General features: G+C 41.8%; 1 protein-coding gene across 1 annotated transcript in view; it reads right to left on the bottom strand.

Moving 5' to 3' along the window:
- Window positions 1-521: 521 nt before the first annotated feature.
- The window catches only part of rhbdl1 (rhomboid, veinlet-like 1 (Drosophila)), a 33,261-nt gene continuing 19,356 nt past the window's right edge, over window positions 522-14,426 (bottom strand). The window contains exons 5-8 of the mRNA XM_058414938.1: window positions 8,130-8,242; window positions 6,413-6,513; window positions 4,440-4,500; window positions 522-2,346 (exon numbers count right to left, since the gene is read on the bottom strand). Of these exons, the coding sequence (XP_058270921.1) occupies window positions 2,075-2,346; window positions 4,440-4,500; window positions 6,413-6,513; window positions 8,130-8,242 (547 nt within the window). The 3' untranslated portion in view covers window positions 522-2,074. The remainder of the gene's footprint in view (window positions 2,347-4,439; window positions 4,501-6,412; window positions 6,514-8,129; window positions 8,243-14,426) is intronic.

Raw genomic sequence — 14,426 nt, 5'->3', positions numbered from 1 at the left:
GTCCTCACTGACCCCACAGATAAGTTCATCATATATGATGTAGATCATATATGATAAGTAAATCATATATGCATTATGAGAACAAAGACTGCAGGTTTGTGCTCACTGTGGTGTTTTCCCCCGAATCACCCTCCAGCATTTCATCTTGGCTAGGCACTATGCCTTACACAAAGAATAGTGAAGAGGATTTAAGGCCTTTTATTGGAATGCAGCCAGATCCACCAACGTTCATTGCAATTGATCCTTTCTGGAGTCCAGAAGCACTTGACCGTAATGTGTGTTTGAGGTGCTGCGTTGTTTTAAAGCACATCTCGCATCATCATCACGGAGCTCGACACACAGAAGCAGCAAGCACAGAACCATGACTAGAATAAATAGAGGTACAAATAGAAATATACAACTTATGGCACAAAAGTTCACAACAACACACACCTGCAACGTTGTCGTGCTTTTCGAAAAAGGTCTACATCACCCCCTACCACCACCCCCGCCCTGCTCCCGTCTTATACAACAACCCCATAACTCCCTCCCCCACAGCAAAGTTAGGAACGTAAACAAAAATAAAGATATTCAATATTGTTGAATATACAATTTGACATTAGCAGCTTAGCGAATGGTAACTTGGCACTGCAGAATTGAGTACTTTGTAGAGTAAGGCCTTCAGAAATCCTCACATGGATGAGATTTCCTGATATCTGGCAACCTTAGAGTGAAAAATGCCCATGTAGGGTCTGTCCCAAACGCTAGCATTCTTACTGTAATGTCAGCCATAGAAAAAATAAAACAAAAAAAAATCCCGAACGCAAGAACAGAGAATCCATTCTAGCTTGTTACAAAGTTTTTCTCAGTGGTAACACATACAGTTGTGTATGGTTTGTGAGTGCATGTAGACTGCAAACAGTGAGTGTAAAATGTAAAACTGGAACGACTGTGTCATAAAATATAGTGTAAAGTTTGCTAAATGTTTACAGACGCTGTGTTCAGGCTCTGGCTGAGGGTGTTGATTCGTGTTGCTAGAGTTCTTTCTCGCTAGTCAAACATGAGCTAGCAGACGGTTAGCTAGCTGTAATGGCTGCAAATTATTTTAAGGACCTTCTTTTGGCCTTGAGGTATTTTTGTGAACTAAGTATGTCTACTTTAATAGTGGTTTTGTGTTACTTCAGTGATGGTTACTAGGAAATTCTAGCGTCTGGGACTTCACCTCAGTGTTCTTGAAGGCAGAATATTTTTGTCATCAAAACGTTCTCACATTTTTAGCTGGCTTGTATGAGAATTTATAAATTTAGGGGTCTTTTTTTTTACCTACTGTGTCAGTCACAGGTTCTTAACAATTCCTCTGAATTTTACGAAATACTTGCCATCGGTTGCCTTGACCATTGTTTCCACAATGAGAAGACACCTTGATTAATGGCTACCATAGCAATTGGCTGACGGTCACCAAGGCAACAGTTACCAGGTGACTCACAAAGGCTAACATCATGGACTTTCCACCTTCTGACCTCATGAAGTGTGAAGGATGTTAAAGGGCAAGAGCTGCACAAGAATGGCTGGGCATTAGATGGAGTGTGTGTGTGTGTGTGTGAGTGTGTGGGTAGGATCAGAAACCTTTTGAAACTGTATTCCATTCAGCTTCCCAAAGACACTGATCAACAGACAGTGTAACAGCAATAAAAAACCATTTCGAAATCATAAAATCAGAAACCATAGACAAAAATGTCATACCTGAAACAAAAGACAGATTGGCGGATTTAGATGCTTGGTGATGAAAATCAAGCAAAAATAAACCGAAGTGATTAAGTTCATTCATATCTTTCCCTCCTGGCTTTAGAAGTGGTCAAGTGGGAATCTGTAAATAAAGAGTCTAAGTAGTAAGATGTTAAGAAAAAATCCTGAAAGAAAATCACTGTAAGAATTTCCAATCTTCCGGTTTGGACCATCTGTCCGTTATTATTGGTCGAAAGGGGGCGGAGATGTAAGAAAATGGGGAGTGAGGCCATCAAGAAATCCAGTTTCTGAAGGTTGTGTGGCTATCCGCAGCCAGAGTGAGGAAACAGTCACGGGGTGGGGCGTGTCATCAGGGCGGAGAAGGAATCTGGACTCCTAACAGCTCGTAGGCGAAGATGTTCCAGAAGATGGCGAAGAGTAGGAAGGTGACGAAGGAGAAGACGAGGACCCACCATGAGCACTGCTTGTGCAGCGATTCCTCGTAGCTGCGCAGGATAAGCAGGCCCATGCTGATTCCCACCACGGCACCCGACAAGTGGGCCATGAAACTCGGCTGTGGCCCTGACGAGGGCAATGGCGGCGAGAAGCGTAGCCACACGGCTCGGCCCACCTCTGAGCTCACTGTGGCAGATAAAGTGAGAAATTGTATTTAGAAGTTAGTTACAGTGGAGTTAAAGCAGTTTCCTTGGTTGTTTATACAGACACTGAGGCTTCCACATGTCTCCTGAACAGGATAACAGATAATAGAAATATATACAATGAAAGCCCTGATTGTCCTCTATAAATGTAAATGGTAAAAAATGTCCCTACAATTCACTACAGCTAGAAACAATCATTCCCTCACCCTCACCTGCCTCCTTTTATTTAATAAGACAAAAGAACCATAGCGTTTTCATGATCCTGAGTACCATTTGGCTTGAAGTTACAACTTTACCTTTGACTGTATGGTACTAGAGACTCCTTTCATAAACATTAACATCTTGTCCTTAAATATTCTTTGTCAAATCCCAAAGTAATCAATCAGCACTGTCGTGTCTTCCCCTTAACGAACACATATTAAAACTCTAGATTTACCTTATAGCCAAACTACAAGAAACAGCCATTTGTTTATACCAGAATACAGACAGTGTATTGTCTACAATTAAACTAAGAAGGGTTCTCGTCTCGAGGCTCACTGCCTGGGTGCTGTCCTGCCTTTCCTGCTATTGAGTCGTATGTGATGATCCCATTGAAAAAGATTTAAAAAAAAAAAAAATGTTTTGGTGCAAAAAAAAAAAAAAAGCATGGTGGTGGCAGCATCAGATTATGGGACTGCTTCTGGTCAGCTGGGACCAGGGCTTTAGTCAAGATAGAGGGAATCATAGATAGCTACTAACTAGCTGTTAGACAAAAATCTCACGTTGCAGCACAATAACAACCCAAATCCAGGTGAACTAAGTGAAGGCTTTAGCTTGATCATCAAGAGCCAGAATCAGAGCCCTGATCTAAATCCTACTGAAACCCTGTGGAATGACCTGATAAGAGCGCTGCGCACAGGAAATTACCTTGCAAATTGCATGGAAGAGTGGAATCAAATTGCCAAATCAAGATGGGAGACTCTTCCCCGCAAAAAAGACTGACTGCTGTATTATAAGCACAATCTGCTTTAATGAAGTGAAGGGGTGTGTTGACGTTTTATATACGCTGCTCATGTCAAAGTATCGAACTCAGAGAGAGAAAGAGAAAGGCAAGCTAGGACGGAAGATAAAGAGCGTCAGGCTGATCATAGAGACTGCACAACTATTGTTAGAGCTAATGATAAGCTGCTGAAGTGTGCAATTATTGCCGTAGCATCACTATTAAAACATTAGAATCTTTCAGTAAGGATCGATATAATAATCAGCACACGACTTTATTTACAGTATAAACCTGTGAAAGCTGTCAGCTGTTATGGGGGGAAAAAAGAAACTACACAACACATTCTGACTAATGATACAACAGAGCTGTTCCCGGAAATACAGAGGACACGTCTCTGTTATTTCGAATCATGAACACCGACTGCACCTCTGACTCACGCTAACTCGGGCTGAAAAAACGCCACGTCTTATAATCTCCGTTAGGATCTGCTGAGAGGGTGAGAGGATATCTGATGAACCAAAAGTAACAATTCCAATGTGTACTGATCCAGCACTCTGGGGTCAGAGAAACAAGAGGGGGAAAAAAAAACCTTCAAGGGCACAATGATGGTGGTGGGCAGAAAGGGGGAGTTTACTGTGGTTATAATTAGCACATAGATCAAACGCTGCAGTTGCTGATGCTAAACATAAAATTAGAAAGAAGCAGCTATGGTACGGTGTGATAGGAGGGTTGGGAAGGGCGGTGGTGGTGGGGGGTCATGTGATTTTTATTGGAGCAGCATGACACCTTTACTGAGGTGGGTTTTGGAGGTTTGCCTGCTTGTGGATCTGGCAGCTAGCGACTGATGAACACGTTTGAAGGAAACTTATCGAAGGAGGCTTTCTGTAACATTCATCATGACTCTAAAATGGATACCTTAACTGGATGGATACCTTAAAATTAATACATTTGATCAAAGAATCCTTACAGGATTGTCCTGCATTTCCCCCTTAAACATAATACACATGCATGACGTGTTCGTTGTATACTGGAGATTTTTCCGGAATCCCGATAAAATCTTTCTGCTCTTAACGTTGTATCCTGATAGTGACACTTACTGCAAACCAGCGCCAGGATCATCCGCAGTAACTTATACGGACACTTCATTCCGGCCCAGTTCTGAAACACACACACACACACACACGGTTAGTGAGGTGAAGTGCATTCCCATCCATGTGCTTGTGTGTATAAAGTGATGCTGAGATAAAAGCTATTCATGATTCATGATGAAATAAATAAACACGCACACACACAGACCATATGGAACTAAAGTGACTCACTCTGCTACACTCTCCAGCCTTATTTGGCACAACAAATGTTACATCTTTAATCGCTCTGAACACAGAACAGAGCACACACACACACACACACACTGTTGTTTACTGGGTTTTCCATTCACACTGATCAGTGATCAGACCTGTTCCTAGATCAGCTTCTTGTTTTCTCCCACTGTATATTTTTTGTCCCAAACACTGGAACTCGGCTTGTGAGTTTTGGAGGTCTTGCCTAATTGAAACCCTCGTTTTCTTCATACGTTTCTCAGTGAAATGGCTACAGAGTCTGTGTTATAGCTCTGAGCCGAGTCTGTGATATACATCTGACTCGAGTCAAATAACTGAGTCGATTCTGTGTTATAGCTCTGAGTCGAGTCTGCGAAATAGCTCTGAGTCGAGTCTGTGATACAGCCCTGAGCTGAGTCTGTGATACAGCCCTGAGTCGAGTCTGATATAGCTCTGAGTCGAGTCTGTGATATAGCCCTGAGTCGAGTCTGTGATATAGCCCTGAGTCGAGTCTGTGATATAGCCCTGAGTCGAGTCTGTGATATAGCTCTGAGTCGAGTCTGTGATATAGCTCTGAGTCGAGTCTGTGATATAGCCCTGAGTCGAGTCTGTGATACAGCTCTGAGTCGAGTCTGTGATATAGCCCTGAGTCGAGTCTGTGATATAGCCCTGAGTCGAGTCTGTGATACAGCTCTGAGTCGAGTCTGTGATATAGCTCTGAGTCGATTCTGTGTTATAGCCCTGAGTCGAGTCTGTGATACAGCTCTGAGTCGAGTCTGTGATACAGCTCTGAGCTGAGTCTGTGATACAGCCCTGAGTCGAGTCTGATATAGCTCTGAGTCGATTCTGTGTTATAGCCCTGAGTCGAGTCTGTGATACAGCTCTGAGTCGAGTCTGTGATATAGCCCTGAGCTGAGTCTGTGATACAGCCCTGAGTCGAGTCTGATATAGCTCTGAGTCGAGTCTGTGATATAGCCCTGAGTCGAGTCTGTGATACAGCTCTGAGTCGAGTCTGTGATATAGCTCTGAGTCGATTCTGTGTTATAGCTCTGAGTCGAGTCTGCGAAATAGCTCTGAGTCGAGTCTATGATATAGCCCTGAGTCGAGTCTGTGATACAGCTCTGAGTCGATTCTGTGATATAGCTCTGAGTCGAGTCTGTGATATAGCTCTGAGTCGAGTCTGTGATATAGCTCTCAGTTAACTCAGAGATGGTTGCCTGCTTCCATCATCTTATTTCCTTCTTCCTCGTGTTTGTGCTTCAGGTGTTTTATTGTTCATGACCTCCGCCTGGCTGAAAGATGGATATGAACTGCCGGTACTGAGATATTGCTATGGATTACAGCCATGATTCTTGGAGGAGCCTGAAAATTCCTGTAGATTCTGAGAAGATGCCACTTCATATGATTGGAAACGAATGAAAGAATTAATATTTCATTGTGCAGATATATCTTTCGAATAAACATGATGTCAATCTACTAGAATATGCGAGCAAAATATTATTGTTAACAAAAAAAAGCTGACAAAGGAATGAAAGCAGACAGGAGCCAATACTTTTTCACCAACTGTGTAGCCAGGATTGTGTGTGTGTGTGTGTGTCTGTGAGACGTGACAGAGTCATTTGGTCTCCAGGGAAACGGGCTGAAAGCAAACAAAATGCATCAATTCCATCTCTCTTTCTCTCTCTCTCTCTCTTGCTATCATTCATTCATTGAGGCACGCTGAAGTCGTTACGGCGGCTAGGCTTGGTTACCATGACGACGTTGGCGAGATGGGCAGAGCACAGTGCGTAGACTCCTCCAGAGCCACCGACCACCGGAGCACGCATATCAGTGATGGAGACGGTGAGGGAACCTTCACAGAGAGAGAGAGAGAGAGAGAGAGAGAGAGAGAGAATAAAAAAGTGAGAGGAAGAAAGAGTGACGACAATAGAGATAAAAGAGAGAGAGAGAGAGAGAGAGAGAAGGGAGTGGTTGGCAGAGAAAGTGTGTGTGTGTGTGTGTGCATGAGATGTCAGTAGCTGAAGTATTTCTCTACCCACCCCATAATTCCACCAACCCCTCTAAAGCTGATCAGCTCGTTACCATGGCAACAAATACCTCCATTATCGAACACTGAGCATCATTCTGTAGCGTAGAGTGTTTACGCAGATCTGAAACATGACCGGCGATCTCACGAAACATCAACAAGCTGACACACACACACACACACACACACAAACACACACACACACTTCTCATCCATCCTCATCAAAAGTGCATCAAGTTATCAGCGCCTGGCTGTAAAATATTAAATCCGTCTTCGTGTTCTATATACACAAAGCAACATCAGCCAAGCTTCTCTGACTCTCACTTTTCTTCCTCACACTCCATTTTCTTCTTCTCACTCTCTCTCTCTCCCGTTCTCTCTGCTCTGTGCTTCTCTGGCGTGATACTTACTCTTTATAGCTAAAACAAGTGGGATGATGCTAGTAATGTTAACGTAATGATATCACACAGTAATGATAACAATGTGCTTAACTATAACGATGCTGCAGTGTGCTCCACTTGGTCAATAGCTAAGTTAGTAGCTAAGCCTCCTGAATAACCATACTGACCTGACAATTAACAATTATAGACATTTACAACACTGCACTGTTGAATTCTCGATTCTGATTGGTCATTCTTGATGCTTTCTTTCGGGGCTCGCAATCGACCGCAAACACTGACTTTCGTGTCCTACAGCCTTTCCGTTTCAGTTAATTGTCTTATCTGTCGGAGAATTTCACTCACATTTTGTCTGACCACTGCTTCGTTAACTGAACCGTAAATGCTGGCACCTCACAACACACATGGAGGCAAATGTGTGATATACATGGTAATGCAAGCACAGTAAATATATCCCAAGCTGTGATAATTACATATTGACCCTATATACACTGTGTGTGTGTAGGCTTGTGTGTGACAGATTGTCTATAACCGCCATATTGAGCAGTGCTACAGATGCAGGACTCAGCACTTGCGCTCTCTCCATCCTTCTGTCTTTCAGTCTCTCCTCTATGTGTCTCCATCTGACACTATATCTCTGCTACATGTCTCTTTTTTTTCTGCTTCTTCTCCTCCTCAGAGTGTGCACTTAGTGGATGGGGAGAGTGTGTAGACATTTGTGTTGTTGTGATGAGTGTGTGTGTGTGTGTGTGTTAATTGAGTAGAAGATGACCTTGTCTGCAGCTCTATTATGGATTCGCTACTCTCTCAGATTCCAACACACACCACACTTCGTGTACACACTCACTACAGCTGCACAGGTCAGTGTTTATGAGTGTGTGTGTGTGTGTTTGTGTGTTGGGAAGCAGTGAATGTTATTGACTGTCTCTGTGATCTATGGGGCATAAATATGATGCTGAATTTAGTCGATGTGCAGCCACAGCACAACCAGCTCTCTCTCTCTATCTCTCTCTCTCTTTCATACACACACACACACACACTCACCTGCTACCACTCCTGCCATATAGAGAAGGCTGATTCTCAGAATTCCATGCACCATCTCCAGAGGAACGCCGATCATCAACTGGAGAAGTGCATTGAAGCCCAGCTGCTCCAACCTGCACACACACACACAGATTCATGGCAATTTTCAGGCTACAAATCTCCCAAATATATGCGTAGAGGTGGACTAATCACAACTCGTTAGCTAGCCCTCCCGATGAGTGAAATGCTTCAATGTGCTGAACACCGGAAAGCTTCAATCCGCAAAATCAGCCAAACTGTCCCCAGTCCTGATCCTCCTGGACCCTTCGACACATTTAACCACGATAAGCACTGGCTCAGCACGACAGTGGTTTGATCTCTACCAGGAGGGACGCTCGGTCACGCATCAGCACAATGCAGGCTGTTTAGTTTAGTGGTGTCCCTCAAGGATCAATACTCAAGCCTGCGAAGGTAAACCGCTATAACAGCCCCACAACACATGCTGCAACTCCTGGATGTTCTTCTTTGCTGTGCAAAAAGAGAGAAACATGAGCATTGAGACTTTTTTTTTTTTTTGTACTGGGAATTGGGTGTCTGTATGTGTGGATCCTTAACAATCTGTAAATGCAGATTGAAGATCTTTAATAAGCACTTATTATATATGACATAGCTAGTGCAAATTACCCCTTGCTTGAAAGAGCAAATACCCTCCCTGATTCAGACCTATGGGGTTCCCTATGCTCTGGATGAGCCGTGGCTCTGACCAAGATAAAGCTGTTACAGAAGAATTTTTGCTTGTGTATTTATTTTTCCATAGTCCTGGGATCCTTTTAAAAACCAAGCACAGATATGATGCAAGCTGGCAAGGACGAAAAAACAAGAACTTTATACTTGTTAGTTCGGTTTGATGTCTATAGCACGGGAATGATCTGCATCATCAAGGCACCAAGAAAACACATGAACCAACTGAAGTTATTTGTTTTGGTTCATGGGATGCTGGTCATCACTATATCAGCAGCCGACTGAGCCCACCAGGAAGCTTTCCTGAAAAAACTGGCTACAGATTTGTCGAAATCTGTCCAAAGAATTCTGGACGTCTTGTGTGAGGTGTATGAGCATGATCCGGGAGAGTACAGATATCAACATTCATGTAGGAATGTGTATTCCTGATCCAAATCCAAACTGGCAAACGACCATCATGCTAGACTAGTCTGTGCACACACTTTGCTAAAACCGTTCCACCAGGGTTTAAATCTCCATCTGTGTGTTCGCGTGGCCGACTTCCCACCCTGCTGGCTCGAGTTGCGCTAAACTCGATTGTGTGTGTGTGTGTTTGTACTGTAGTGTGACACGCTAGTAGTCAGATTCGAGGTCAGAGAATTTCCTCTTAATCTCCTGCAGGAGCCTGTGTTTCCAATTTACACTGTACCCTTTTTTATTTTTTAGAGAAGAACTTTTTTCAAATTCAGTGGCTTCGTTTTATTGAACTGTGCATGGGTTAAACATCATACACTGACCAGACATAACATTATGACCACTGAGAGGTGAAGTGAATAACACTGATGATCTCCTCATCATGGCACCTGTTAGTGGGTGGGATATATTAGGCAGCAAGTGAACATTTTGTCCTCAAAGTTGATGTGTTAGAAGCAGGAAAAATGGACAAGTGTAAGGATTTGAGCTTTGAGTTTGACGAAGGGCCAAATTGTGATGGCTAGATGACTGGATCAGAGCATCTCCAAAACTGCAGCTCTTGTGGTGGTGTTCCCGGTCTGCAGTGGTCAGTATCTATTAAAAGTGGTCCAAGGAAGGAACAGTGGTGAACCGGTTACAGGGTCATGGATGGCCAAGGCTCATTGATGCACTTGAGGAGCGAAGGCTGGCCCGATCCAGCCATCTATGTGGATGTTACTTTGACACGTACCACCTACCTAAGCATTGTTGCAGACCATGTACACCCTTTCATGGAAACGGTATTCCCTCATGGCTGTGGTTTCTTTCAGCAGGATAATGCGCTGTGCCACAAAGCAAAAATGGTTCAGGAATGGTTTGACGAGCACACCAACAAGTTTGAGGTTCCCCAGATTCCCCAGATCTCAATGCAATCCAGCATCTGTGGAAGCCCCACCTTGCAGCTTACAGGACTTAAATAATCTGCTGCTAACATCTTGGTGCCAGATACTACAACACACTTTCAACAGTCTCAACGGGTCAGGGCTGTTAAAGGGCTGTCTCTCAACGGGTCAGGGCTGTTAAAAAAATAATAGGCAGGTGATCATAATGTTATGGCTGATCGGTGTATGCAATGTATGTAGAAGTAAAGCACAGGCAGGTATGGTAACACAAACAAAATACATCATCAAACCACAAAAGTAGCTCCAAACCAAGAAATGCAAACACAAAACAAAGAACAAAAGTATCATAATGAACTTTGCTCCATGGGACAGTAACATCAGGGAGGAAATAACCGAAGAATCACGGTGCAACACGAAACAGGTGAACACATAAGAGTAACCAACGGATTCTAAAAACAGGGCTGGAGGCTTAAGGTTGTTACAGTCTCTAACTTTTTGACACTTTGATTCATTTTTCTACAAGAACCTATCATGCAGACTTAATAATGCTTTAGAAATGCAAAGGCATGTTTTAAACGCTCTATTCAAAATCATGTAAATTGAGATAAAAACATAATTAATTGCTTAAAATTAATAATCTAGCTTGATAATAGATCATTCTTACTGTTTTAATAACATTAATATTATGTATTAACAGTTCGGATTAATCATTCTCATCTAAAGGTGTATTGAGATGCTTTGGGAGCAAATCAAACAATGCTTATTTGAATTTATTAGGAAGGAAATTTTAAAAAATAATAATAATTTCGTTATTTTAATTTAACGATCTGAAATTTTTTTTTCACCCACACACTGCTTTCACCTCATTTCAAATCCTGACTGTCATTTCTATCCACAAACCCACACGCCAACAGCATCACTACTGTCAGCTCACTACTACGACACGTGGAAGCTCCTTTTGTGCTGGAACATGGAGTAGTTTGTGCTTTCTAACACTAGCAAGAACGTGCAAGGCCGACAATGAACCCGACTGTGAGAACACACTCGCAGTCTGACAGCTCTGTTAGCATACACGTATTTTTGTAACCACGATGTGCCTCTGTCTGCTTTCCCCAGCAGCTGACTGTTAATAACTGGTTATATGAGCTATTGTGTTACACCTGATAAAGCATTTTGGAGTATGTTTATACTTTCGAAAGCAGCAAACCCTTCCTTTCCTCAGTTCAATCCGAGCAGTTCGGCATTCTGCATTCAGAGGCAGTGACTTGAGTCTGAATATTTTGAAAGGTTTGAAACAAATCCAAAAACTCAAGGAGAATTCAGACAAAGCGGAAAAGGTAGGTATAGTTTTTGTGAATGGAATTCTACCCTCTGATTGGACGAGACATCTGTCACTCAGGATATACAAGCAGTAGGAAATTGTGTATCTAAATTTATTTCTTGTACATGTGTAGAGTTCTGCCTTCACTTTAATTCATTTTATTTAATAGTGAAACTGTAAATTTTTTTTTAAGAAAATAACAAGCATATATATATATATATATATATATATATATATATATATATATATATATATATATATATATATATATATATATACACTATATTGCCAAAAGTATTCGCTCACCCATCCAAATAATCAGAATCAGGTGTTCCAATCACTTCCATGGCCACAGGTGTATAAAATCAAGCACCTAGGCATGCAGACTGTTTTTACAAACATTTGTGAAAGAATGGGTCGCTCTCAGGAGCTCAGTGAATTCCAGCATGGAACTGTGATAGGATGCCACCTGTGCAACAAATCCAGTCGTGAAATTTCCTCGCTCCTAAATATTCCAGTCAACTGTCAGCTGTATTATAAGAACGTGGAAGTGTTTGGGAACGACAGCAACTCAGCCACGAAGTGGTAGGTCACGTAAACTGATGGAGTGGGGTCAGCGGATGCTGAGGCGCATAGTGCGAAGAGGTCGCCAACTTTCTGCAGAGTCAATCGCTACAGACCTCCAAACTTCATGTGGCCTTCAGATTAGCTCAAGAACAGTGCACAGAGAGCTTCATGGAATGGGTTTCCATGGCCGAGCAGCTGCATCCAAGCCATACATCACCAAGTGCAATGCAAAGCGTCGGATGCAGTGGTGTAAAGCACGCCGCCACTGGACTCTAGAGCAGTGGAGACACGCGTCTCTGGAGTGACGAATCGCACTTCTCCATCTGGCAATCTAATGGACAAGTCTGGGTTTGGCGGTTGTCAGGAGAACGGTACTTGTCTGACTGCATTGTGCCAAGTGTAAAGTTTGGTGGAGGGGGGATTATGGTGTGGGGTTGTTTTTCAGGAGCTGGGCTTGGCCCCTTAGTTCCAGTGAAAGGAACTCTGAATGCTTCAGCATACCAAGACATTTTGGACAATTCCATGCTCCCAACTTTGTGGGAACAGTTTGGAGCTGGCCCCTTCCTCTTCCAACATGACTGTGCACCAGTGCACAAAGCAAGGTCCATAAAGACATGGATGACTGAGTCTGGTGTGGATGAACTTGACTGACCTGCACAGAGTCCTGACCTCAACCCGATAGAACACCTTTGGGATGAATTAGAGCGGAGACTGAGAGCCAGGCCTTCTCGTCCAACATCAGTGTGTGACCTCACAAATGCGCTTCTGGAAGAATGGTCAAAAATTCCCAAAAACACACTCCTAAACCTTGTAGACAGCCTTCCGAGAAGAGTTGAAGCTGTTATAGCTGCAAAGGGTGGACCGACGTCATATTGAACCCTATGGATTAGGAATGGGATGTCACTTAAGTTCATATGCGAGTCAAGGCAGGTGAGCGAATACTTTTGGCAATATAGTGTATATATATATATATATATATATATTTATATTTATAACTAAATGGAACTCATTCAAGCCGACTGTGATGAAGGACGTTCATATGGCGTGATTTTGGATATACTGATAGCGGATCATGGCGTAACGATTAGTTTTCGGTCTCTAAAAACACACCTGAACAACGCAGGAATGTTTGGAAGACCAAACTATTCCAGATTAAAGGATGTAAGGAGCGCTATAAGAGCAGAGTTGTGTTCATACACACACCAATCCACTTTCTACTGCTGCAGCCTGCTGGACGTCCTCTATATCCTGAGTGACAGATGTCTCGTCCAATCAGAGGGAAGGACATTCACAAACTATACCTACTTTTTCCAGTTGGTCTGAATTGTCGTGGTGTTTCTGTTTTTTTTTTTGTTTTCTGATTTTGTTATATTGTTTTCTGATTTGTTATTTTTTTTCTGATTTTGTTATTGTGTTTTTGGATTTATAATTGTGTTTTTTTATTTTTTATTGTGTTTTCTGATGTTTTTATTTGTTATTGTGTTTTCTGATTTGTTTTTATTTTGATTTCTGATTTGTTATTGTGTTTTCAAATTTTTTATTTTGTATTCTGATTTTGTTATTTTGTTTCCATTTTTTTATTTTGTTTTTGTGTTTGTTATTGTGTTTTCTAATTTTTTATTTTGTTTTCTGATTTTGTTATTGTGTTTTCTAATTTTTTATTTTGTTTTCTGATTTTGTTATTTTGTTTTCTATATTTTTATTTTGTTTTCTGATTTTGTTATTGTGTTTCCAGGTTTGTTATTGTGTTTTCTGATTTGTTATTTTGTTCTCTTCTCGGCCTCTGTAAAAACACATCATTGCCTCTAAACACAAACATTTGTCTTTAAACCTAAAAAAAATCATGGGTTAGAAAATAAGGACTTGAGGCCACAGACAGCTCCCCCCCTTTTTCTGTCAAATATAGTACAAAGCAAGATATACGCATGAGATGATTCAGAAAAAACCATCATTAAGCTCATATTAATAAACAATTCACAAATAAATCTTGCATATTGCCAGTTCACTGCTGGATGAAGGGTCCTAGCAAGTTTATTCAATTATTCAGCCACTTACAGAATAGCACTTGAACCAGCAATCCTATGTGGCATTGATTTATTTATAAGACTGACAGTTAATTGACATACTTAGCCAAGACACACTGAATCGAGGTAATGAAATGACAGTGGGGTCGCCAGATATAGGCTATTTTATCACATTCTCCTGTTAAGAAAATGTCCAAAGGGGTTTAAAGGATATGCTGACCAAGCACATATCTACTGCATACAAGTGTGGCTTATAACTTTATCCATAAACAATTTGGATCTTTTAACGTCTGTGAATGACATGTTGTCTCAGAAAGAAAAAAAATCTTTC

This window comes from Hemibagrus wyckioides, linkage group LG01 (genome assembly GCF_019097595.1).
Source record: "Hemibagrus wyckioides isolate EC202008001 linkage group LG01, SWU_Hwy_1.0, whole genome shotgun sequence".
In the NCBI taxonomy this organism is placed as follows: Eukaryota; Metazoa; Chordata; class Actinopteri; order Siluriformes; family Bagridae; genus Hemibagrus; species Hemibagrus wyckioides.
Note: the sequence above shows the minus strand (reverse complement) of the source record. Positions and strands in the feature narration are given on the sequence as shown.